The sequence below is a fragment of the Coregonus lavaretus genome (genome assembly GCF_964263955.1).
Source record: "Coregonus lavaretus genome assembly, chromosome: 32".
NCBI lineage: Eukaryota > Metazoa > Chordata > Actinopteri > Salmoniformes > Salmonidae > Coregonus > Coregonus lavaretus.
Window position 1 is genome coordinate 28,354,065 of NC_140019.1, and position 27,982 is coordinate 28,382,046.

Here is a 27,982-nt window from a genome sequence, read left to right on the forward strand (position 1 = left end):
GAGAAACAAGATTCTCTGGTACGATGAAACCAAGATTGAACACTTTGGCCTGAATGCCAAGCGACACGTCTAGAGGAAACCTGGCACCACCCTTACAGTGAAGCATGGTGGTGGCAGCATCATGCTGTGGGGATGTTTTTCAGCGGCAGGGACTGGGAGACTAGTCAGGATCGAGGGAAATATGAACGAAGCAAACTACAGAGAGATCCTTCATGAAAACCTGCTCCAGAGCACTCAGGACCTCAGACTGGGGCGAAGGGACAGCCAAGACAACGCAGGAGTGGCTTCTGGACAAGTCTCTCTGAATGCCCTTGAGTGGCCCAGCCAGAGCCCAGACTTGAACCCGATCTAACATCTCTGGAGAGACCTGAAAATAGCTTTGCAGCGACGCTCCCCATCCAACCTGACAGAGCTTGAGAGGATCTGCAGAGAAGAATGGGAGAAACTCCACAAATACAGTTGTCCCAAGCTTGTAGCGTCATACCCAAGAAGACTAGAAGTTGTAATAGCTGCCAAATGTGCTTCAACAAAGTACTGAGTAAAGAGTCTGAATACTTATGTAAATGTGATATTTCCGTTTTAATGTTTTATTACATTTACATTTTAATAGACGCTCTTATCCAGAGCGACTTACAGTTTTTTAGTGAGTGCATACATTTTCATACTGGCACCCCGTGGGAATCGAACCCACAACCCTGCCGTTGCAAACGCTTTGTCATTATGGGGTATTGTGTGTAGATTGAGGAAAACAATGTATTTAATCCATTTTAGAATAAGGCTGTAACGTAACAAAATGTTGAAAAAGTCAAGGGGTCTGAATACTTTCCGAATGCACTGTGTGTATGTACAGTTGAAGTCGGAAGTTTACATACACCTTAGCCAAATACATTTAAACTCAGTTTCACAATTCCTGAGATTAAATCCTAGTAAAAATTCCCTGTCTTAGGTCTGTTAGGATCACCACTTTATTTTAAGAATGTGAAATGTCAGAATAAAATAATGATTTATTTAACCTTTTATTTCTTTCATCACATTCCCAGTGGGTCAGAAGTTTACATACACTCAATTAGTATTTGGTAGCATTGCCTTTAAATTGTTTAACTTGGGTCAAACGTTTTGGGTAGCCTTCCACAAGCTTCCCACAATAAGTTGGGTGAATTTTGGCCCATTCCTCCTGACAGAGCTGGTGTAACTGAGTCAGGTTTGTAGGCCTCCTTGCTCGCACACGCTTTTTCAGTTCTGCCAACACATTTTCTGTAGGATGGAGGTCAGGGCTTTGTGATGGCCACTCCAATACCTTGACTTTGTTGTCCTTAAGCCATTTTGCCACAACTTTGGAAGTATGCTTGGGGTCATTGTCCATTTGGAAGACCCATTTGCGACCAAGCTTTAACTTCCTGACTGATGTCTTGAGATGTTGCTTCAATATATCCACATCCTTTTCCTTCCTCATGATGCCATCTATTTTGTGAAGTGCCACAGTCCCTCCTGCAGCAAAGCACCCCACAGCATGATGCTGCCACCCCCATGCTTCACGGTTGGGATGGTGTTTTTCGGGTTGCAAGCATCCCCCTTTTTTCTCCAAACATAACGATGGTAATTATGGCCAAAAAGTTATATTTTTATTTCATCAGACCAGAGGACATTTCTCCAAAAAGTATGATCTTTGTCCCCATGTGCAGTTGCAAACCGTAGTCTGGCTTTTTTATGGCGGTTTTGGAGCAGTGGCTTATTCCTTGCTGAGCGGCCTTTCAGGTTATGTCGATATAGGACTCGTTTTACTGTGGATATAGATACTTTTGTACCTGTTTCCTCCAGCATCTTCACAAGGTCCTTTGCTGTTGTTCTGGGATTGATTTGCACTTTTCGCACCAAAGTAAGTTAATCTCTAGGAGACAGAACATGTCTCCTTCCTGAGCGGTATGACGGCTGCGTGGTCCCATGGTGTTTATACTTGCATACTATTGTTTGTACAGATGAACGTGGTACCTTCAGGCGTTTGGAAATTGCTCCCAAGGATGAACCAGACTTGTGGAGGTCTACCATTTTTTTTCTGAGGTCTTGGCTGATTTCTTTTGATTTTCCCATGATGTCAAGCAAAGAGGCACTGAGTTTGTGTATGTAAACTTCAGACCCACTGGAATTGTGATACAGTGAATTATAAGTGAAATAAACTGTCTGTAAACAATTGTTGGAAAAATTACTTGTGTCATGCACAAAGTAGATGTCCTAACCGACTTGCCAAAACTATAGTTTGTTAACAAGAAATGTGTGGAGTGGTTGAAAAACAAGTTTTAATGACTCCAACCTAAGTGTATGTAAACTTCCGACTTCAACTGTATGTATGCATGTATGTATGCATGTATGCATGCAGGTACAGTGGGGAGAACAAGTATTTGATACACTGCCAATTTTGCAGGTTTTCCTACTTACAAAGCATGTAGAGGTCTGTAATTGTTATCATAGGTACACTTCAACAGTGAGAGACGGAATCTAAAACAAAAATCCAGAAAATCACATTGTATGATTTTTAAGTAATTAATTTGCATTTTATTGCATGACATAAGTATTTGATCACCTAACAACCAGTAAGAATTCCGGCTCTCACAGACCTGTTAGTTTTTCTTTAAGAAGTCCTCCTGTTCTCCACTCATTACCTGTATTAACTGCACCTGTTTGAACTCGTTACCTGTATAAAAGACACCTGTCCACACACTCAATCAAACAGACTCCAACCTCTCCACAAATGCCAAGACCAGAGATCTGTGTAAGGACATCAGGGATAAAATTGTAGACCTGCAAAAGGTGGGATGGGCTACAGGACAATAGGCAAGCAGCTTGGCGAGAAGGCAACAACTGTTGGCGCAATTATTAGAAAATGGAAGAAGTTCAAGATGACGGTCAATCACCCTCGGTCTGGGGCTCCATGCAAGATCTCACCTCGTGAGGCATCAATGATCATGAGGAAGGTGAGGGATCAGCCCAGAACTACACGGCAGGACCTGGTCAATGACCTGAAGAGAGCTGGGACCACAGTCTCAAAGAAAACCATTAGTAACACACTACGCCATCATGGATTAAAATCCTGCAGCGCACGCAAGGTCCCCCCTGCTCAAGCCAGCGCAAATCCAGGCCCGTCTGAAGTTTGCCAATGACCATCTGGATGATCCAGAGGAGGAATGGGAGAAGGTCATGTGGTCTGATGAGACAAAAATATAGCTTTTTGGTCTAAACTCCACTCGCCGTGTTTGGAGGAAGAAGAAGGATGAGTACAACCCCAAGAACACCATCCCAACCGTGAAGCATGGAGGTGGAAACATCATTATTTGGGGATGCTTTTCTGCAAAGGGGACAGGACGACTGCACCGTATTGAGGGGAGGATGGATGGGGCCATGTATCGCGAGATCTTGGCCAACAACCTCCTTCCTTCAGTAAGAGCATTGAAGATGGGTCGTGGCTGGGTCTTCCAGCATGACAACGACCCGAAACACACAGCCAGGGCAACTAAGGAGTGGCTCCGTAAGAAGCATCTCAAGGTCCTGGAGTGGCCTAGCCAGTCTCCAGACCTGAACCCAATAGAACATCTTTGGAGGGAGCTGAAAGTCCGTATTGCCCAGCGACAGCCCCGAAACCTGAAGGATCTGGAGAAGGTCTGTATGGAGGAGTGGGCCAAAATCCCTGCTGCAGTGTGTGCAAACCTGGTCAAGACCTACAGGAAACGTATGATCTCTGTAATTGCAAACAAAGGTTTCTGTACCAAATATTAAGTTCTGCTTTTCTGATGTATCAAATATTTATGTCATGCAATAAAATGCAAATTAATTACTTAAAAATCATACAATGTGATTTTCTGGATTTTTGTTTTAGATTCCTTCTCTCACAGTTGAAGTGTACCTATGATAAAAATTACAGACCTCTACATGCTTTGTAAGTAGGAAAACCTGCAAAATCGGCAGTGTATCAAATACTTGTTCTCCCCACTGTATGTATACATACACAGTGTTTAAAGTGTATTTTATATTGTATTATACAGGGCGCATTTGGAAAAGAGACCTAGATCTCAATCTCTACCACAGCCTTGGTGCCTGTTGAACACGACCCTGCATTCTACCACTTCAAAACATCTAGCCTTGGTGGATCAAAGCATATGAAGTCAGATTGAACTTGTATAATATAATAGAGAATACTCAGGGTTAATGTGCATCCTTTAAGTATTGTTCCGATGTCTGTTCCACTACTGCACAAAGAAATTGCTGTCTTTTGTATACTGGTCACGTCCCAGTTTGTGTCACTCCCATCTTCAATAAGGTATTGATGTCATTAGTTGATATCGATGTGATGGTGTTGTCATTATATGTCTGCAGACGATACGGAGAGGTTTGAGGTGCGTGGCAAACAATGAGACTTAGGAACACAGGAAATTGAGGCAGGACAAGGTAAGTGGTCGCCTAGAGACGGCCATTTATTCAACGTCAACTGGAGATCCTCTGCTCCTGTACTCTTATATTTGATTGGTAGATTGATTGACGGACGTTTGGTGACTGACGTGGCATTTCAAGCTATCATAAGGCTGTCAAAAGGCTATTAAGAGCAGTTGTAAGGCTGTCATAGAGCAGTGCTGTGAGGTCAGGACTGGTGGGCCGTACCTGGCGAGGCAGCCTGGTAGACGATCTTATCGTCGGTGTGCTCGGGGACGGCCGTGTGACAGATGGCCAACATGGTCATGAAGTCCAGGATGACAGGAGCTGTGGGCTGCAGAGGGAGGGGAAGAGAGGGGAAGAGAGAGAAAGAGAGCGAGAGGGGGAGGGGAGCAGGGAGAATGAGAAAGTGGAGGGAGCGAAAGAGAGAGAGGGAGAGAGGACACATCATTAGAGAGCATGACCAATTACCACTGGTAAATGATGGCTCACCTAACAACCACAATGTACACACAGTCACTTCCAAGACACCTGCAAATAATAGCCTTTATTGACCGACTGATGATCAAACTGAATATGATGTTGGAAATCTATCTTTCCTATATCTGTGATTTCTTTATGGGAATAACTCTACCCCCAAAAGGACTAGCGATGATGACAAGTATATACATTAGCTCCACAAGACTGCTTCGTCATATCCTCTGTTCCTTCAAGAGCATATGTAGTAGCGTACGCAGAGTTCATGAGATGCTGCTCAGGGCTGGGTTATGAGTAGGGCTGCATCCCAAATTTACATTTACATGTTAGTCATTTAGCAGACGCTCCTATCCAGAGCGACTTACAGTAGTGAGTGCATACATTTTCGTACTGGTCCCCCGTGGGAATCGAACCCACAAACCTGGCGTTGCAAGCGCCATGCTCTACCAACTGAGCCACACGGGACTGAGCCAAATGACACCCTATTCCTTACATAGAGCACTACTTCCAAAAACAGTGCACTATAAAAGCATAAGGAATATGGTGCCATTTGGTATGCAGCCAGGGTTAAGGAAGAGAGAGTGGAGGAGCTGGAGGGCTGGTTGATGCTACTGGGGCTGGTTGATGCTACTGGGGCTGGTTGATGCTACTGGGGCTTCCATCTGGGCTGGGATTGAATGAACACCAGCCCAGTGTCAGTGACCTCAGTTGGGCCAATAATGACAACAAACCCCAAAAGTAACAGCATGGATCTACAGTAGGGTAGGTCAACAGCATGGATCTACAGTAGGGTAGGGTTAGTCAACAGCATGGATCTACAGTAGGGTAGGGTTAGTCAACAGCATGGATCTACAGTAGGGTAGGGTTAGTCAACAGCATGGATCTACAGTAGGGTAGGGTTAGTCAACAGCATGGATCTACAGTAGGGTAGGGTTAGTCAACAGCATGGATCTGCAGTAGGGTAGGGTTAGTCAACAGCATGGATCTGCAGTAGGGTAGGGTTAGTCAACAGCATGGCTCTACAGTAGGGTTAGTCAACAGCATGGATCTGCAGTAGGGTTAGTCAACAGCATGGATCTACAGTAGGGTTAGTCAACAGCATGGATCTACAGTAGGGTAGGGTTAGTCAACAGCATGGATCTACAGTAGGGTGGGGTTAGTCAACAGCATGGATCTGCAGTAGGGTTAGTCAACAGCATGGATCTACAGTAGGGTTAGTCAACAGCATGGATCTACAGTAGGGTTAGTCAACAGCATGGATTTACAGTAGGGTTAGTCAACAGCATGGATCTACAGTAGGGTTAGTCAACAGCATGGATCTACAGTAGGGTGTGGTTAGTCAACAGCATGGATCTACAGTAGGGCGGGGTTAGTCAACAGCATGGACCTACAGTAGGGTGTGGTTAGTCAACAGCATGGATCTACAGTAGGGTTAGTCAACAGCATGGATCTACAGTAGGGTTAGTCAACAGCATGGATCTACAGTAGGGTTAGTCAACAGCATGGATCTACAGTAGGGTTAGTCAACAGCATGGATCTACAGTAGGGTTAGTCAACAGCATGGATTTACAGTAGGGTTAGTCAACAGCATGGATCTACAGTAGGGTTAGTCAACAGCATGGATCTACAGTAGGGCGGGGTTAGTCAACAGCATGGACCTACAGTAGGGTGTGGTTAGTCAACAGCATGGATCTACAGTAGGGTTAGTCAACAGCATGGATCTACAGTAGGGTGTGGTTAGTCAACAGCATGGATCTACAGTAGGGTTAGTCAACAGCATGGATCTACAGTAGGGTAGGGTTAGTCAACAGCATGGATCTACAGTAGGGTTAGTCAACAGCATGGATCTACAGTAGGGTAGGGTTAGTCAACAGCATGGATCTACAGTAGGGTAGGGTTAGTCAACAGCATGGATCTGTAGTAGGGTTAGTCAACAGCATGGATCTGTAGTAGGGTTAGTCAACAGCATGGATCTGTAGTAGGGTAGGGTTAGTCAACAGCATGGAGTGGTTAGTGAACTGGCTTCCAGTAGAGAATACCGTACATATTCAGAATATATGGAAAACAGGTATTGGTACTGACCCTGTATATAGTTTACTATGGGTTTTCTTATTTTATATACAGTGCATTCGGAAACTATTCAGACCCCTTGACTTTTTCCACATTTTGTTATGTTACAGCCTTATTCTGAAATGGATTAAATAGTTTTTTCCCCCTCATCCATCTACACAAAATACCTCATAATTACAAAGCAAAAACAGGTTTAGAAATGTTTGCAAATGTATTAAAACAAAAGAAACGGAAATATCACATTTCTATAAGTATTCAGACTCTTTACTCAGTACTTTGTTGAAGCACCTTTGGCAGCGATTAGACAAGTCTTCTTGGGTATGACGCTACAAGCTTGGCACACCTTTATTTGTGGAGTTTCTCCCATTCTTCTCTGCAGATCCTCTCAAGCTCTGTCAGGTTGGATGGGGAGCGTTGCTGCACAGTTATTTTCAGGTATCTCCAGTGATGTTTGATCGGGTTCAAGTCAAGGCTCTGGCTGGGCCACTCAAGGACATTCAGAGACTTGTCCCGAAACCATTCCTGCGTTGTCTTGGCTGTGTGCTTAGGGTCGTTGTCCTATTGGAAGGTGAACCTTCGCCCCAGTCTGAGGTCCTGAGCGCTCTGGAGCAGGTTTTCATCAAGGATCTCTCTGTACTTTGCTCCGTTCATCTTTCCCTCGATCCTGACTAGTCTTTGCCGCTGAAAAACATCCCCACAGCATAATGCTGCCACCACCATGCTTCACCGTAGGGATGGTGCCAGGTTTCCTCCAGATGTGACGCTTGGCATTTAGGCCAAAGAGTTCAATCTTGGTTTCATCAGACCAGATAATCTTGTTTCTCATGGTCAGAGTCCTTTAGGTGCCTTTTTGGCAAACTCCAAGCGGGTTGTCAAGTGCCTTTTACTGAGGAGTGGCTTCCGTCTGGCCAATCTACCATAAAGGCCTGATTGGTGGAGTGCTGCAGAGATGGTTGTCTTCTGGAAGGTTCTCCCATCTCCACAGAGGAACTCTGGAGCTCTGTCAGAGTGACCATCGGGTTATTGGTGACCTCCCTCCCTGATTTGGTACCCTTCCCCAGATCTGTGCCTCGACACAATCCTGTCTCGGAGCTCTACGGACAATTCCATCGACATCATGGCTTGGTTTTTGCTCTGACATACACTGACAACTGTGGGACCTTATATAGACAGGTGTGTGCCTTTCCAAATAATGTCCAATCAATTGAATTTACCACAATCAAGTTGTAGAAAGATCAAGGATGATCAATGGAAACAGGATGCACTTGAGCTCAATTTCGAGTCTCATAGCAAAGGGTCTGAATACTTATGTAAATACGGTATCTGTTTTTTATTTTTAATACATTTGGAAACATTTCAGAAAAACGTGTTTTCGCTTTGTCATTATGGGGTATTGTGTGTAGCTTGATAATCCATTTTAGAATAAGGCTGTAACGTAACAAAATGTGGAAAAAGTCAAGGGGACTGAATACTTTCCGAATGCACTGTGTATATATAAAAACATTTGTATTAGTTATACTATTTTGATATTGATTACTGCAATGTTGGGTAGAGCATGTAAGTTAAGCATTTCACTGTTAATTGTGCATGTGACAATAAAACTTGAAAACCGTAAAGGATAATATTTTCTTTAAAAAAACTGTGTGCTTGCTTCAGCTCTCTGAATACAGTACATATCAATAATATAAAATTAAAGCCTTCACTTCTGTACCTGTTGTTCTGACAAGATGTCTATCAGCTACCCCTTATTTGTACCATATCATATGAAAACCTCAAAGAAGGACTCACAGTTATAAAAAAAGAAACTCTACGCATTTGATTACTGCTGCTTTTGTCATTATTGTCCTCAGGTCCGTGACGCAAGCTCTTTGAAGAGATATGGCCAGGCGGGGAACAGAGGAGCGATGAAAGAGAAAAACCGGAGAAAAATCAAAGGCCTTCTTCCAAATGAGAGTACACAGAGGCTATTACAGACCAGGTGGCTGTTTGGCCGCTCCCTGTCACAGCAGAATGCTAAATCGGGTTTGGGTGACAGGTAGGGCTCGCTACAGGAGGGGTGTGTGTGTGTTGTTGTGTGTTGTTTGTGTGTTGTGTGTGTGTGTGTGTGTGTGTGTGTGCGTGCGAGCATATGACAGAACAGGGTGATGGTCACCTAAGAGGAGAGAGAGGGCACTACAGACAGCTCGAATGTTCCGATTAGATGTGACAGCTAATAGGACCGACACGACAGTACTGGCTCGGCCCACAGCCCCGTGGGCGCCTCTGTAGCCTAATCTGTGTCATGGCGCCAGTGACGGACACTCATTGCTTCGGACGTGACAGGTGCTGGAAGTTTAGCGGGACTTGCAGGAAGTCGTGTAAAGGGATTCTGCCTCCGTCTCCCTGCCTTCTATCTCGGAGCACTAAGCAAACCAACCAACCAGACACACAGCCTGCATCCCAAAGGGCACCCTATTGCCCTTTATAGTGCACTACTTTTGACCAGAGCCCATAGGGTGTACTATATAGGGAAGGGCTGGGAATTGCCAGGAACCTCACGATACAATATTATCACCATACTTCGGTGCCGATACGACATGTATTGAGACTCGATACTGTGATTCTGTTGCGACTAGATGATCTATTCCATGTTCCAAACGTATTGCTCACCATGTGTCTGCTGCAGAGGGACGAGAGGGAGCCATGAGAACTAGTTTTGATCAGTCAGGGAAATAAAAATGCTGAAAACTAATTGGCTTCCTATTTAAAAAGAAGATGGAGAACAAGCTATGAAGGAAAGATGCTGGGGGTTTTGGTGCAGGTACAGCCAACTAGGGCAAAAATAATATTGCGATATTGTCAAAACTATACGATATATAGTTACAAATAATATACCGATATGTAACTGTATCGATTTTTTCCCCCCTCACTAATATAGGGAATCGGGTGCCATTTGGGACAGCTAGACTGACCACTCCACAGCCTGAAAACATGTCCAGTGACTCGAGAATGTGAAAAGCACCAGAGGGTGACGTTAATTTTTTTAGGTACCCTTGCTCCCCCAGGTCACCGATGCCGTCATTGCTGCTGTATCCACAGGGTTTGTCACAAACAGCCAGGGGCCATGTTAAACTGTTGTTAATTGCTGGGATTAGTTGTGTGTAAGGACATTTGAGCTCCGAGTACAGTAAGCCAAACACAGACGGGCAAAGGAGGAAGTGTTTGAATTTAGTGCATGGAAGAAGTGTTACGGTAAGGCTAGACGATCAGCCAGTCGGTTTCCCAGCTTTAGCACAGGTTTGCTGGTTTACGATCCCAGGTAAAATCTACTACTGTTGTATCCTTGAGCAAGGCACTTAATCCCAAAACTACCTCAAGGGGTGCTGTACTGTGGCTGGCCTTGTGCTCTCTCGAATATGTGAGTGTTTGTGTTGTATGGTGATGTTGACAAAAGAGCAGAAGACACATTTCCGGTGTATTAGTTGGACAAATAAAGTTGTTGTAGTAGAAGTACAACTAAGCCACCATATTCGGGTTCAGGTTGACTCAGAATGTGTTCAAGAACAAGGAAGAGGACACTGGTAAGATGCATGAGCAGCACCACCGATTCTACAAAGCAAGGTTGAACTCTTGTGCTTTATGGAAGAGAGCTTTCATTCTTTACATCAGTGGCATCACATCACAACTACAATCTCTCCACACATGAAAAGGTCTCTTCAAATACCACAGGGGGTAACAGAAGAAGAAAAAGAACAGAAATAAAGTATTCCATCCAAGCTTATCAAATCACCTTTATTTTATTTAATTTTTTTAAATGTCTCCAATACAAAAGAGAAGAAACACCAATACCTCCCATACAAATTATGTTAATTAATGAATTAGGCCTAGTTAATGTCATACCGCCAGCGACTACTTCATTATCATCAACAAATCCTTACAGGGGATTGTGATTTACAAACAACGAACCAGCGCTTGTTCACTTTGTATGCAATTAGGGCTCCGAGTTGGCAACACACTACATATATCTGTATGTCATTAAAACGGATCCTACCCACAAACTCCTTAACGGCACCGAGGAGTTTGTGCTGTCACAACACGGCAAACATCACAGTGGGATTACTTCGTATCCCCGGGCGACGCCGTGCTGGCTAGCCACATAATCAGAAGTGACATCCTGCCTCCAACGCCGTCTGGTGACCCGATGACTCAACCAGCCAATCAATCACGGCTTTTTATCCATCTTGCTTCTCACAGACAGCGCTACACAGCTACGCTACAGGAGATGGTTGCTGCCTTTGAGTGTCTCCAGTGTTTGCAGGATTGGGGCAAATTTATTTAACGTTGTTTTTCCAGAGTTCGATAGCATGACACAGATTTGAATAAAGCGTGGAAGATAATACTGTATGACCACCTGCCTCTATATATTCCATAAATAATATATGCTATATACAGTGGGGGGGAAAAGTATTTAGTCAGCCACCAATTGTGCAAGTTCTCCCACTTAAAAAGATGAGAGAGGCCTGTAATTTTCATCATAGGTACACGTCAACTATGACAGACAAAATGAGAAGAAAAAAAATCCAGAAAATCACATTGTAGGATTTTTAATGAATTTATTTGCAAATTCTGGTGGAAAATAAGTATTTGGTCAATAACAAAAGTTTCTCAATACTTTGTTATATACCCTTTGTTGGCAATGACACAGGTCAAACGTTTTCTGTAAGTCTTCACAAGGTTCACACACACTGTTGCTGGTATTTTGGCCCATTCCTCCATGCAGATCTCCTCTAGAGCAGTGATGTTTTGGGGCTGTCACTGGGCAACACGGACTTTCAACTCCCTCCAAAGATTTTCTATGGGGTTGAGATCTGGAGACTGGCTAGGCCACTCCAGGACCTTGAAATGCTTCTTACGAAGCCACTCCTTCGTTGCCCGGGTGGTGTGTTTGGGATCATTGTCATGCTGAAAGACCCAGCCACGTTTCATCTTCAATGCCCTTGCTGATGGAAGGAGGTTTTCACTCAAAATCTCACGATACATGGCCCCATTCATTCTTTCCTTTACACGGATCAGTCGTCCTGGTCCCTTTGCAGAAAAACAGCCCCAAAGCATGATGTTTCCACCCCCATGCTTCACAGTAGGTATGGTGTTCTTTGGATGCAACTCAGCATTATTTGTCCTCCAAACACGACGAGTTGAGTTTAACAAAAAGTTATATTTTGGTTTCATCTGACCATATGACATTCTCCCAATCCTCTTCTGGATCATCCAAATGCACTCTAGCACACTTCAGACGGGCCTGGACATGTACTGGCTTAAGCAGGGGGACACGTCTGGCACTGCAGGATTTGAGTCCCTGGCGGCATAGTGTGTTACTGATGGTAGGCTTTGTTACTTTGGTCCCAGCTCTCTGCAGGTCATTCACTAGGTCCCCCCGTGTGGTTCTGGGATTTTTGCTCACCGTTCTTGTGATCATTTTGACCCCACAGGGTGAGATCTTGCGTGGAGCCCCAGATCGAGGGAGATTATCAGTGGTCTTGTATGTCTTCCATTTCCTAATAATTGCTCCCACAGTTGATTTCTTCAAACCAAGCTGCTTACCTATTGCAGATTCAGTCTTCCCAGCCTGGTGCAGGTCTACAATTTTGTTTCTGGTGTCCTTTGACAGCTCTTTGGTCTTGGCCATAGTGGAGTTTGGAGTGTGACTGTTTGAGGTTGTGGACAGGTGTCTTTTATACTGATAACAAGTTCAAACAGGTGTCATTAATACAGGTAACGAGTGGAGGACAGAGGAGCCTCTTAAAGAAGAAGTTACAGGTCTGTAAGAGCCAGAAATCTTGCTTGTTTGTAGGTGACCAAATACTTATTTTCTACCATAATTTGCAAATAAATTCATAAAAAATCCTACAATGTGATTTTCTGGATTTTTTTCTTCTCAATTTGTCTGTCATAGTTGACGTGTACCTATGATGAAAATTACAGGCCTCTCTCATCTTTTTAAGTGGGAGAACTTGCACAATTGGTGGCTGACTAAATACTTTTTTTCCCCACTGTAGCAGACACTTTTATCCAAAGCCACTTAGTGCCGAGCATACAAATTTTTTTGTATAGGTGGCTCCAGCGGGAATAGTCAAAAATTAAATCAAAAGGAAGTTTGCTTTCAAGTGTCTATATCTAAGAGATCTAAGATCAGGAAATAAAAAAGTATTTTTACCCATATTTTACAAACAGAAAATTGCCACTAAACTACAAGACATTAGGAACACCTTCCTAATATTGAGTTGCACCCCCTATTTCCATCAGAACAGCCTTGATTCGTCGGGGCATGGACTCTACAAGGTGTCGAAAGAGTTCCACATGGATGCTGGGATGCTTCCCAAAGTTGTGTCAAGTTGGCTGGATGTCCCTTTGGGTGGTGGACCATTCTTGATACACACAGGAAACTTGAGTATGAAAACCCCAGCAGCGTTGCAGTTCTTGACACACTCAAACCGGTGCGCCTGGCACCTACTAACATACCCCGTTCAAAAGGCACTTAAATATTTTGTAAGTCGCTCTGGATAAGAGTGTCTGCTAAATGACTTAAATGTAAATGTCTTGCCCATTCACCCTCTAAATGACACACATACACAATCCATGTCTCAATTGTCAAGGCATAAAATCCTCCTTTAACCTGTCTCTTCCTCTTCATCTACACTGATTTGAAGTGGATTTAACAAGTGACATCAATAAGAGATCATATTTTTTCCCTGGATTCACCTGGTCAGTCTATGCCATGGAAAGAGCAGGTGTTCCTAATGTTTTCAATTCTCAGTGTATACTTCCATACATTTTTTAAACTAGTACCGGTCTACCTTCAGACGAGTCTTGTGGGCGTCCTAGAGCAAAACATGTACGTGTTCTGGAGAGTCTCATCTTTCCATAGAGTGGTCATATAAGTTCGTAGGCCAAACCTTTCGGACGCTACAGACGTTTTCTTGAGAAGACCAATTTTCGGGATGTCTCTTGGGCTGACAAACACCGCTGTAGCTCGGCCACCTTCCACCGCAGATGCGGAAGGCCGCCATTGGCGGATGCAGTGGATTGAGACGCAGCTTAGACAGATTTGGATGGGGATTTGTTATTATTATGCTAATTACATTTCCGCTGGGGCGCAGACATCGACTCTAGGGGTCGATTCAAGTGCGCAGTGGTAGCTGCACTCACCTCACATACAGGGACAATTCTCGTTTCCTCTTCAGAAAGTTGCAGGAAATACGAATCACTGATGCATTCTGTTAATGTCTTATGATAAACTTGGGCAAATTAATACATGTCAATACATTTAGTAGATTCCCTACTAAGTTCAATACATTTTTGAATATTGTTGAATTCCGTTTAATTGTCTGGATTCCGTGATTCTGTCCACGTTCTCCATATCGCAGATTTTATAGGGCCCTAGATATTGCCTATTGGACCAACGTCAGACCAATTAAAAACAGCTTTCTGAATACACACAGTAGTCACAGCACCACTGATGAGTTACACCAGAAGCCTTGCTGCATAAGCAAATGATGATTGCTGTATTCAAAGTCTTATAATTGTATTAAACACAATATGAAAATAAATAACCCTTCATGAATGAGTTAGACTGTGTACATGCCAATAACTACGCTGGTTGTCACTTTTTCATCAGGATTCAATTAAAACTAATACCACGCTAGTACACACATATCTACCCAGTCATTGAGGCCCACTAAAGAACACAAAATATGTGCTGCAGTATGAAACAGGGTTGGGTTCATTAGGCACCAAGAGGAAGAAAACAGACTGCAACATGGATGGACAAAATAAAGCGCTAACGCTTCCTTTTCCGTTGCAAAATTCTTTAACACATGTCCCTAATGATCACGACCCACGCCTGACCTCTCCCCTAACGTCCTCCTGCACACCTAATGACCACGACCCATGCCTGACCTCTCCCCTAACGTCCTCCTGCACACCTAATGGACTTGACCCACGCCTGACCTCTCTCCTAACATCCTCCTGCACACATAATGACCACGACCCACGCCTGACATCTCTCCTAACATCCTCCTGCACACATAATGACCACGACCCACGCCTGACATCTCTCCTAACATCCTCCTGCACACATAATGACCACGACCCATGCCTGACATCTCTCCTAACATCCTCCTGCACACATAATGACCACGACCCACACCGGACATCTCTCCTAACATCCTCCTGCACACATAATGACCACGACCCACGCCGGACATCTCTCCTAACATCCTCCTGCACACATAATGACCACGACCCATGCCTGACATCTCTCCTAACGTCCTCCTGCAGACCCCGCCTCTGCAAGTGGGTGGCAGGGAACCCTGGAGTTACTTACGTGATTACTTTGGAGGTTTTCCAGCAAGCTGGGGTCATTAAATCCTTCCTCCTCAGACGACTGTGTGCTGTGGCTGTGAATGTGAAAAAAGGACACTGGTAAAAAAAACTACACAGACAACACAAGAGCATAAGTACACTACCGGTCAAAAGTTTTAGAACACCTACTCATTCAAGGGTTTTTCTTTATTTTTACTATTTTCTACATTGTAGAATAATAGTGAAGACATCAAAACTATGAAATAATACATATACAATCACGTAGTAACCAAAAAAGTGTTAAACAAATCAAAATATATTTTATATTTGAGATTCTTCAAATAGCCACCCTTTGCCTTGATGACAGCTTTGCACACTCGACATTCTCTCAACCAGATTCATGAGGTAGTCACCTGGAATGCATTTCAATTAACAGGTGTGCCTTCTTAAAAGTTAATTTGTGGAATTTCTTTCCTTCTTAATGCGTTTGAGCCAATCAGTTGTGTTGTGACAAGGTAGGGGGGGTATACAGAAGATAGCCCTATTTGGTAAAAGACCAAGTCCATATTATGGCAAGAACAGCTCAAATAAGCAAAGAGAATCGACAGTCCATCACTATTTTAAGACATGAAGGTCAGTCAATACTGAACATTTCAAGAACTTTGAACATTTCTTCAAGTGCAGTCGCAAAAACCATCAAGCGCTATGATGAAACTGGCTCTCATGAGGACCGCCACAGGAATGGAAGACCCAGAGTTACCTCTGCTGCAGACGACAAGTTCATTAGAGTTACCAGCCTCAGCAATTACATCCCAAATAAATGCTTCACAGAGTTCAAGTAACAGACACATCTCAATATCAACTGTTCAGAGGGGACTGTGTGAATCAGGCCATGGTCGAATTGCTGCAAAGAAAACACTACTAAAGGACACCAATAAGAAGAAGAGACCTGCTTGGGCCAAGAAACACGAGCAATAGACATTAGAACGATGGAAATTTGTCCTTAGGTCTGGAGTCCAAATTTGAGATTTTTGGTTCTAACCGCTGTGTATTTCCCACCGTAAAGCATGGAAGAGGAGGTGTTATGGTGTGGAGGTGCATTGCTGGTGACACTGTCTGTGATTTATTTAGAATTCAAGGCACACTTAACCAGCATGGCTGCCACAGCATTCTGCAGCGATACGTCATCCCATCTGGTTTGGGCTATCATTTGTTTTTCAACAGGACAATGACCCAACACACCTCCAGGCTGTGTAAGGGCTATTTTACCAAGGAGAGTGATGGAATGCTGCATCAGATGACCTGGCCTCCACAAACCCCCGACCTCAACCAAATTGAGATGGTTTGGGATGAGTCGGACCACAGAGTGCAGGAAAAGCAGCCAAAAAGTGCTCAGCATATGTGGGAACTCCTTCAAGACTGTTGGAAAATCATTTCAGGTGAAGCTGGTTGAGAGAATGCCAAGAGTGTGAAAAGCTGTCATCAAGGCAAAGGGTGGCTATTTGAAGAATCTCAAATATAAAATATATTTTGATTTGTTTAACACTTTTTTGGTTACTACATGATTCCATGTGTTATTTCATAGTTTTGATGTCTTCACTATTATTATACAATGCAGAAAATAGTAAAAAAATTAAGAAAAGCCCTTGAATGAGTAAGTGTTCTAAAACTTTTGACCGGTAGTGTAGAGACTGTTTCCCTCAACAACAAAAAAGCGATGACGTTTTGTAAATTGTTTTAATTCTCCAGAGAGTATGGTATAATTGGAGACTGTATGAAGAGCTTGTGTGTTGGGAATTGTTTCAATTGCAGACAGATGTGAAGCTGGTCCCGAGGGCTTGTGTATACAATTACAGTCTTCACACAGTGATGGCCAATAGGGATTCTGTACCATGTTGACAGTAAAAACAAACAAAAAACTTTGGGGAAGCCAGCAGCCAGAGCTGGCCTGAAATGACTCCATAATGCACCAGATGCAGGGGAAACAGGCGAGGGGGTGGATTATTAAGATGCACAAGCCTGGAGTCCCTGGTGACTCTCAACTTCTGGGTAAGATGAATTCATTTGCCTCCCACTCACACATGCAACCCCCCTCCACCTCCTCCCCTACACATCTCCAAGAATCCTTACATGACCTTTCTGTTTTCTCTCAATAGAAACACAATGCAACAGAGTCGGGTGGGTTGTTAAATTGGCAGAGAAGAAAAAGTAACCAGACAAGATTCCTGATATCTATTAATAAGTATTTCTTTCAGCAGAAAAAACACAAAATAAAATATTTAACAAGTATACAGGAGTTTGTCATTACCGAAACGGAGTCACTACCGCAAGAAAACACAATTTTGTGTTGGTATTGACCGTTTCGGGTATGACAATTTAGAGTTATTTTCCACTTTTACAAATCACCGTTGCTACATGACTTGCTGTTTGCATTTTCAACAGATATACAATCAGACATCTAGTAAGTATACGGTACATAAGATTGAAAAGGTTCAGTAAAGGTTTTTAGATAACGTCAGCAGAAAGCCATATGATAAGACCAAGAAAAGTGGAACTTGTCCTGTACATCGACGAAATAGATTTTTCTCAATAAGACTCTGGAACAAAGAGGATGAACATCTATCACCCTTGCAAAAAAACAACATATGGTCTGGTCACAATCAATAAATAAAATTGCAGGTAGGCTATGTTGGCTGTGGGTGCAATATAATTGGATGCAAAACCCTGAAAGCATAGCAGTGACACGTCTTGTCGCGATGCCTTTTAGCATCGCTATCAAATCTTGGGTGAATCGACTCTAGGCAGACAACAGTGGTTTGCTACTTCCGGCAGAAATCAATTAATGATTCTGTGATAAATAGTAGACTATGGATCAGGTCGGTCTTAACAGAAATGTACCATGGTTGCCATTAGCCTCCATAATTAGTCTACCTAAACCCAGGGATCATTAAGGTTCTTAAGAGCCAACCGGCAATATTCCCTGGAAGTCCACCGCAAACAAATGTTGCTTTGGGGAATGGGAGAGAAGGGAGAGAGCAATGCAATTATACCAGGGCTGTGGCAGATGTTGTGCTATACCGAGAATAGATGTGGTGGAGTAGAGGGAATCTATCACACTCAGAGGCCTGTATTAAAATATGGCACAGTGCAGGGAGAAAGCAATTTATCCTGTTCCTTTCTCCACCCGCCTGCGTAAGAGGGATACAGAGACACACAGGAGGGACAGAACGCTCCTCGCTTGATGGCTTCTATTGTATTGAGTAGGTGATCTTCTCATTGAGTGTCTTTCTTGGAATATTTCATGCCTTCACCTGCCTTGTCTCAAGAGAAGACATGGGCATCTATAAACCAAGTTAAAACACAATTACCTATAAATAGGCAAGACCTATAGCAGCCACCACACCTAGGCCAGGACAGCAACAGTAGCTTCTAATTTTAATAGAATCCACACCGATTGTTGTGTCAGGCCACAGCCCTACTCCAGGGGTCGGCAACAAATGTGTGATTTAGGAAATCTGTTGACCAGTTATTCCCACAAATAAAAATAAAAAAAGGGAAGTGATCGTATCTCAATGTAATCAAGTTATGAAATTATTGTTATTTTCAAATACAAATCTATTTTTGGGCTTAGTTGTGGTCAATTTGCGCAGTGTACAAATTATTATAATTCTGTTCCACCCCCCCGACCATCCACTTCAACAAAAATCGTCCCACGGCTGAATGTAGTTGCCTACCCCTGCTTTACTCTAACCACCTACAGTATATAGAAATGGAGCCTTTGTAAGCCCTTTGCATGGATGGACAAAGCAATGGCATCATCGCCGCCCGAGTCCACCGGTTTGAGATTTCTGAGGCTAAAGCTGATCGGTGAAGGATGGTCTGTTATTGATGACCTACTCCAGCCCAGCAGCGATCCATCACGTCACTATGGGAACAAGAGCCCTGGTTGTTCACATTCGGTATCTTTGGCCTCCTTACTAACTCAACAACAGCTCTGTTACAGCACATTCAGTTTCTGTCACCTAGAAGCAACGGATGGGTCAATACCCAAAATGGCCGATGTGTGTTAACAGTTTCTCGGGCCGGAATGGATTTCACTCTAAGGACCATGAAAAAGAGTGCCAAATTGTATGGTTTCCCACAAAGACAGTAAGGAATGTGTCTGTAATGCTCATACCACAGATGGTCTAGAGATGGAAGAAGGGTAGCAGGCAGGCTGGGGTTTCATTTCATTCTTCTCCAAAGAGGCTCCCCATCTCACCTTTCCATGTTGTACACTCTAGGCACCACCATATAAATTACATATCAAGACCCACAATCTGTGTCTGGCCAAATTTTACTCCCAAGGAACGACTGGGATTAACACAGGCTTTCTTTATTATCCGTTGGTCTGCACCTCATCAACTATTTGGGTTTCAGCTTTTTCAGAGAGCGCACGACTCTAATAATAAAATAAAAACAATGGAAGCAGCACCCGACCCACCAGGACTGGGATAGCTTTTAGGATGGCAGAGGTATTACAAGTGGGATACTTGATGTTCATGACGTAGGCCTAAGTGAGTTTGAGGTAGTATATTTGAGAGGAGCCCTAAGGAATAGAACAAGCCAATGAGATTTCACACTGAGCAGCCTGGCAAGAGAAGTGTTTATATTTTTGATACAGTTTATCAGTGAGCAGATATAATTTCAGGAGGGAGGGAGAACAATTCTTGCAGTCTGGTAGTATCTATTATTCATGACTATGGCGAAGATGATAAAGTACTTTTAATAAATATCTGCCTCTGTTTTGTGCCGGTATCTGTCCATATGTTCGCTTCGTTACCTCATATTAAAGTGCTAAATTCAATCTGTTTGCTTCACAGACAGAAAGACAGTAAAATAAATAGGCATGCTTTCACACAAGGTGGGAAACTGGCGACAGCCACGTCTGTCTCCCCAGCAGCCTGCGAGGCACCACATTTGGCATAATTGGCATCAACCAAAAGGCCAACATCTCCCATGCAAAATGGATGAGACACATCCATGCTGTGGATTACAACACACTGCAGCAGATGGATCACAGGAGTGTGCCTGGGTCTCAACAGCTAGATTGATGCTAATGGAGGGAAAGGAGTTTGTGCTGCCATATTGTCAGCTTCAACACAGTATAATAAGTAGAGAAATGCTTCACAACATGCCAAGCAGACAAAGTAGACTGCACTGTGTCGCATTTCCAGACATCTATTGTAAGCTATAACACTATACAGTAGCTGTGAATCCATAATCCTTTCACTGGTAACTCATTTCGATGCAGATTCTGTTTTTTTGTTCTCTAACGCCTGCAGAAAATACTATCTTGGTACCGTACAGCACAATGCCCCAAGTCAGTAACAAAACACAGCAAAAAAACGGATGCACAGTGATTTCTTTCCAAAGTACTGCACCCACAATGCAACACTATACATCACAGAAGCGAGAAGAGAGCACTGCACACTGAACACCACCACAGAAATCTTACCAGTCATCCTCAGCAAAACTACCATCCTCAGCCTCGGGTATGTGACTGTTGAGAGAAAATCATGTTGCAGAATACTGTACAGTCAACCGTGTTCTGTTAACATGCTCTGTTAGCATATTCTGTTAATGTGCAGACAATGAAAAAATTACATTGACTGGTTGGTTATCCAAAGATATTAAAGGGAGATTGGTCAGAGAGGGCTAGTATCTCACATGAGGGTAGATCGCTGGGATAGTGGTTGCTGATGAGGATCTGTTAGCATGGAAGTGAGATGAGTGACTGACAATCTCTACAGTATCGGACTGCTAACAAAGCAGCAGAAGCTTTGGTACGTTTAAAAAGAAAATGAAAAAGGAAGAAACAAAAGTTCGCTTCCACTCCAGTTGTCTTTCGTCAGGCGAGCGAGCAAGAGGACAGCTGGGTCAGGCCTCTCAGCCCCACATCCTGTGTGTGTGTGTGTGTGTGTGTGTGTGTATATGTGTGTGTGTATGTGTGTGTGTGTATGTGTGTGTGTGGCTCATGGGCTGCCAAGTGTTCCCCACTGGGAACTTCAAATGTGGTCACTGCGCACACTGCTCCAAGACGAGAGTGGCAAATTATTTTCACATCTCCGCTCTGGCAAACTAATTACGGTCAAGAGTCCGGGGCTTTTGTTAATTGTCCATGGTGAGGATTTGAGTTGACCGGACAGTGTCCTGCTATCTAGACGACTAGAGAACATTGTGGCTTGGCCACTTTGACTGGCCCAAATAAGACTCGGAGGCTGGGAGTGAATTTAGTATTATCAGATTTGTATTCTCCACAACAACCATTCAATTACACTGTTAACGGACAAAGTACATCACATGAATTCTTAGGTATTTTCTAAGATCTAACTCCCGTTACCGGACATGCCCGAGTCCATGTTCAAGTTAACCACATACACAACTCTTGAATGCTATTACTTCTCAGGTGGGTCAAAGACAGGTCTGAAATCAGCTTACCCTCCCCTCAATTCCTAACATTCACCATAAGGGTTGACCTTGGATCAGTGTCTAGAGGCGACTCCTAAAAGACCAGCCCACATCTCTAGCAACTATATGTCTCTAAGAGCACTGGGGTGCAGCTGAATTCATTAATGTCTTCACATTTTTACATTTTAGTCATTTAGCAGACGCTCTTATCCAGAGCGACTTACAGTTAGTGAATGCATACATTATTTTATTTTTTCATACTGGCCCCCCGTGGGAAACAAGCCCACAACCCTGGCGTTGCAAGCGCCATGCTCTACCAACTGAGCTACACGGGACCCATAGGGATGGCTATATGAATTACTGCTCTAGTTAATTAGTCTTTGAGGAGGACAACGTGGTGGAGTGTGTGTGTGTGTGTGTGTGTGTGTGTGAGAGAGACATTACACTGGGCCTCTGACTCCAGTGGGGCACTGTGCTCTCCAGGCTGACAGACCACAGACTGGACTGGAACCCTCTGAAGAGCAATTAAGACTTGCAGTGGCAAGCAGTAGTTAGGACATGAACCCACAACTAGACTTCACCCAGCCAGCGGGCAAAGCCGTTTCAACTGGCGTCGTCGCAACCAGAAGAAGGGTCATTATGACACCATTTCAACCAGAAGAAGGGTCATTATGACACCATTTCAACCAGAAGAAGGGTCATTATGACACCATTTCAACCAGAAGAAGGGTCATTATGACACCACTGGGAGAGCAGGACAAATCATATTTCTCTACCACTGAGAATAGTATTGTAAAGACATAGAAGGTCTACCTTAGGGACGCAGGGAAGAGCAAACACTGAGGCAGTGAACAGAAAACTAAAATCCATAGTGTATAAAAGAATAAAGACCTCTCTCAGGACGCTCGTTGTCAGACAGCTCAGATTATTCAGAGCATTGCCTTAGAATTCCAGTTTTTCTTCCAGATCAAAGGTAGCTAGATTGCTCTATGCTTTCTCTTTGGTCTGGTGGTTCTGTGGAGCACTTCAAATCAAATCTTATTTGCCACATGCGCCGAATACAACAGGTGTAGACATTACAGTGAAATGCTTACTTACAAGCCCATAACCAACAATGCAGTTTAAGAAAAAAATTAAAATAGCAAATAATTACAGAGCAGCAGTAAAATAAAATAACAGTAGGGAGGTTATATACAGGGGGCACCGGTACAGAGTCACTGTGCGGGGGCACCGGTTAGTCGAGGTAATTGAGGTAATATGTACATGTGGGTAGAGTTAACGTGACTATGCATAAATAATAAACAGAGTAGCAGCAGCGTAAAAGAGAGGGTTGGGGTGGGGTGGGGGGGGGGCAGTCCAAATAGTCCGGGTAGCCATGATTAGCTGTTCAGGACTCTTATGGCTTGGGGGTAGAAGCTGTTAAGAAGCCTTTTGGACCTAGACTTGGCGCTTCGGTACCGCTTGCCGTGCGGTAGCAGAGAGAACAGTCTATGACTAGGGTGGCTGGAGTCTTTGATAATTTTTAGGGCCTACCTCTGACACCGCCTAGCATAGAGGTTCTGGATGGCAGGAAGCTTGGCCCCAGTGATGTACTGGGCCGTACGCACTACCCTCTGTAGTGCCTTGCGGTCGGAGGCCGAGCAGTTGCCATACCAGGCGGTGATGCAACCAGTCAGGATGCTCTCGACGGTGCAGCTGTAGAACTTTGAGGATCTGAGGATCCATGCCAAATCTTTTCAGTCTCCTGAGGGAGAATAGGCTTTGTCGTGCCCATTTCTGTCTTGGTTTGTTTGTTGGTGATGTGGACACCAAGGAACTTGAAGCTCTCAACCTGTTCCAGTACAGCCCCGTCGATGAGAACGGGGGTGTGCTCAGTCCTCTTTTTTTCCCTGTAGTCCACAATCATCTCCTTTGTCTTGAGCACGCTGAGGGAGAGGTTGTTATCCTGGCACCACACGGCCAGGTCTCTGACCTCCTCCCTATAGGCTGTCTCATCGTTGTCGGTGATCAGGCCTACCACTGTTGTGTCGTCGGCAAACTTAATGATGGTAATGGAGTCGTGCCTGGCCATGTAGTCATGGGTGAACCGGGAGTACAGGAGGGGACTGAGCACGCACCCCTGAGGGGCCCCCGTGTTGAGGATCAGCGTGACAGATGTGTCGTTACCTACCCTTACCACCTGGGGGCGGCCCGTCAGGAAGTCCAGGATCCAGTTGCAGAGGGAGGTGTTTAGTCCCAGGGTCCTTAGCTTAGTGATGAGCTTTGAGGGCAATATGGTGTTGAACGCTGAGCTGTAGTCAATGAATAGCATTCTCACGTAGGTGTTCCTCTTGTCCAGGTGGGAAAGGGCAGTGTGGAGTGCAATAGAGATCGCATCATCTAAAATGATGTTTGTGGATCAAAATGTAACCATCATCAAGCCTCCTACAGACCGCCTGGGAGGGAGAACGTGAAGCTTAGCAGACAGTCGTGGGAGCGGCTGAGAGGAGGGGAGCACAGAGGGATCGGATCAACACAATAACTCTGGGCTCCTCTGATGAAAGCACACATCCATATCCACGAGTGATGTGACTGAGGAGCCTCTTTCACTTGTGCCCTGCTTTTTGAGAGACTGAAAGGTAAATATCTATCTGGATACTGGTTGAAGGCAAGACATCTGACTGATTTTCAGCTATAGGTCTGCAATGGCAGACAGCTTCCTAAACCTGATCCTAGATGTTCGTGTAGTCATGCCAAATGACCATAGGAGTTGGCAAGACAGCACAAGCAGATCCAGGACCAGGCTAAGACCTTGTCACTGTAGCAGAGCCCCTTTCTCCATGATGGTCACAAGAAACTCAACGGTTAAAGGAGACCGTAAGAGAATGTTCTAAATGGGATTATGACTGACAGGTTAGTGGTTAAATGGGTAGATTACAGCAGAGATGGTTACACAGTACAGCACACTATGCATTGATCACATTCTAACGTATCAATTTCACCCACTCGATTCAGGGATACATATCAGAATCCTATTGTCAACGTGTTTATGGCATGCTTCTCTAGCTTTGAAAAAAAGAAGAAACTGATATTCTTGAACACTCCACAAACAAATTTAATGGATCTTTGATTGATGTGGGTTTTTTTTCCTCCATGCACCTGAACCTTGGCTAGAAAGGTGAGCCAACCTGAACCTTGGCTAGAAAGGTGTGATACCCTGAACCTTGGCTAGAAAGGTGTGCCAACCTGAACCTTGGCAAGAAAGGTGTGATACCCTGAACCTTGGCAAGAAAGGTGTGCTACCCTGAACCTTGGCTAGAAAGGTGTGCCAACCTGAACCTTGGCTAGAAAGGTGTGCCAACCTGAACATTGGCTAGAAAGGTGTGCCAACCTGAACCTTGGCTAGAAAGGTGTGCCAACCTGAACCTTGGCTAGAAAGGTGTGATACCCTGAACCTTGGCTAGAAAGGTGTGATACCCTGAACCTTGGCTAGAAAGGTGTGCCAACCTGAACTTTGGCTAGAAAGGTGTGCCAACCTGAACCTTGGCTAGAAAGGTGTGCCAACCTGAACCTTGGCTAGAAAGGTGTGATACCCTGAACCTTGGCTAGAAAGGTGTGATACCCTGAACCTTGGCTAGAAAGGTGTGATACCCTGAACCTTGGCTAGAAAGGTGTGATACCCTGAACCTTGGCTAGAAAGGTGTGATACCCTGAACCTTGGCTAGAAAGGTGTGATACCCTGAACCTTGGCTAGAAAGGTGTGATACCCTGAACCTTGGCTAGAAAGGTGTGATACCCTGAACCTTGGCTAGAAAGGTGTGATACCCTGAACCTTGGCTAGAAAGGTGTGCCAACTACTCCTTTTCAACTTATCTTTCTCTAGCACGCAGGTCAGAGAGCTTCACCAGTGGCACTGGAGATGAAACAGGCTTTCTTGTCCCCCACCCTGCACTTCATCAATCATGTTTTTAATTGAATTAATCACATACTGTCACGCTCTGCCGAGATACTCACAGTCTGCACCCTATTCCCTTTATAGTGCACTACTTTGGACCAAGACCCATAAGGCTCTGGTCAAAAGTAGTGCACTATATGGAATGGGGTGCCATTTGGGACGCACCCACAGTTTCCTGGGAGCTTCTTAGCCGCCTGTATCACACTAAGCAATGTGTGTCATTTTCAAAGTGCAGAAGGGAACTGATAGCATATTCACATAACAAATGCATTATGGACTAACAGGACAACCCCTCCTGCAGTGTAAGACCATGTCAAATAAAAAGACGAGCTGAGATTAAAGCGCTCTGTTACAACATTACATGAGTTTTTGTAGACTCAACTAACTATACAGTCTAGGCTATCCCAGAGGTGGTATACTTTGAACAGATGTGATCCATGGGACAGTAGCAACAACAAAAAAATCCTTTGCGTGCAAACGTTGGTCCGCCCTGTTATTTAATGTCTGCGTCGAAGGGAGGGACGCACTGATGCAGCTGCTAATGAGGCGGCTGGGGAGAGGACAAGGAGCGCCAGCTGTACCGCTGTACACCACAGTACACACTTCACTTGATGAAGGTGATGGGGAGAGAGGAGGGATGGAGGAGAGAGGAGGGATGGAGGAGAGAGGAGGGAGGGGGGGAGAGAGGAGGGAGGGGGGAGAGAGGAGGGAGGGGGGAGAGAGGAGGGAGAGAGGAGGGATGGAGGAGAGAGGAGGGAGGGGGGAGGTAAACAAGCGAGGGTGAGTGGAGGCGAGGCGAGGCTTACCCATAGGCCACGCCGGCGACGGTGCACTTCTTAAACTGCATCACGTTGCAGGTCAGAGTCCCCGTCTTGTCGGAGAAGATGTATTTCACCTGTGACAAGAACGTGACAAGAGTGAGACAGCCAATCATTGCTCAGTGTCGACCCAAGACAGCCAATCATTGCTTAGTGTCAACCAGAGACACACCAGAGACAGGAACGTTGAGCCACGTGGCGCTCCATTTAAATCGGTAATGGAATAAGATCAGACTGCACAACTGTTTCACTTCAAATGGTAACCGGCAACAATTCATGGGTGACTAGAATACATGTTTTGTCAACGTTGGAAACAAAATGTGTATTTGGTGCAACTACTACAGTGGGGGAAAAAAGTATTTAGTCAGCCACCAATTGTGCAAGTTCTCCCACTTAAAAAGATGAGAGAGGCCTGTAATTTTCATCATAGGTACACGTCAACTATGACAGACAAAATGAGGGAAAAAAATCCAGAAAATCACATTGTAGGATTTTTTATGAATTTATTTGCAAATTATTGTCGAAAATAAGTATTTGGTCAATAACAAAAGTTTCTCAATACTTTGTTATATACCCTTTGTTGGCAATGACACAGGTCAAAAGTTTTCTGTAAGTCTTCACACACTGTTGCTGGTATTTTGGCCCATTCCTCCATGCAGATCTCCTCTAGAGCAGTGATGTTTTGGGGCTGTCGCTGGGCAACACGGACTTTCAACTCCCTCCAAAGATTTTCTATGGGGTTGAGATCTGGAGACTGGCTAGGCCACTCCAGGACCTTGAAATGCTTCTTACGAAGCCACTCCTTCGTTGCCCGGGTGGTGTGTTTGGGATCATTGTCATGATGAAAGACCCAGCCACGTTTCATCTTCAATGCCCTTGCTGATGGAAGGAGGTTTTCACTCAAAATCTCACGATACATGGTCCCATTCATTCTTTCCTTTACACGGATCAGTCGTCCTGGTCCATTTGCAGAAAAACAACCCCAAAGCATGATGTTTCCACCCCCATGCTTCACAGTAGGTATGGTGTTCTTTGGATGCAACTCAGCATTCTTTGTCCTCCAAACACGACGAGTTGAGTTTTTACCAAAAAGTTCTATTTTGGTTTCATCTGACCATATGACATTCTCCCAATCCTCTTCTGGATCATCCAAATGCACTCTAGCAAACTTCAGACGGGCCTGGACATGTACTGGCTTAAGCAGGGGGACACGTCTGGCACTGCAGGATTTTAGTCCCTGGCGGCGTAGTGTGTTACTGATGGTAGGCTTTGTTACTTTGGTCCCAGCTCTCTGCAGGTCATTCACTAGGTCCCCCCGTGTGGTTCGGGATTTTTGCTCACCGTTCTTGTGATCATTTTGACCCCACGGGGTGAGATCTTGCGTGGAGCCCCAGATCGAGGGAGATTATCAGTGGTCTTGTATGTCTTCCATTTCCTAATAATTGCTCCCACAGTTGATTTCTTCAAACCAAGC

The 27,982-nt window shown here is 44.4% G+C and overlaps 1 protein-coding gene across 2 annotated transcripts in view; it reads right to left on the bottom strand.

Annotated features, from left to right (window-relative positions):
* The window catches only part of atp8a1 (ATPase phospholipid transporting 8A1), a 182,245-nt gene that overhangs the window by 68,550 nt on the left and 85,713 nt on the right, over window positions 1-27,982 (bottom strand). For both annotated transcript variants that reach the window (XM_084150005.1, XM_084150006.1), the window contains exons 14-16: window positions 26,497-26,585; window positions 15,329-15,401; window positions 4,648-4,753 (exon numbers count right to left, since the gene is read on the bottom strand). In XM_084150005.1, coding sequence (XP_084006131.1) covers window positions 4,648-4,753; window positions 15,329-15,401; window positions 26,497-26,585 — 268 coding nt within the window. The remainder of the gene's footprint in view (window positions 1-4,647; window positions 4,754-15,328; window positions 15,402-26,496; window positions 26,586-27,982) is intronic.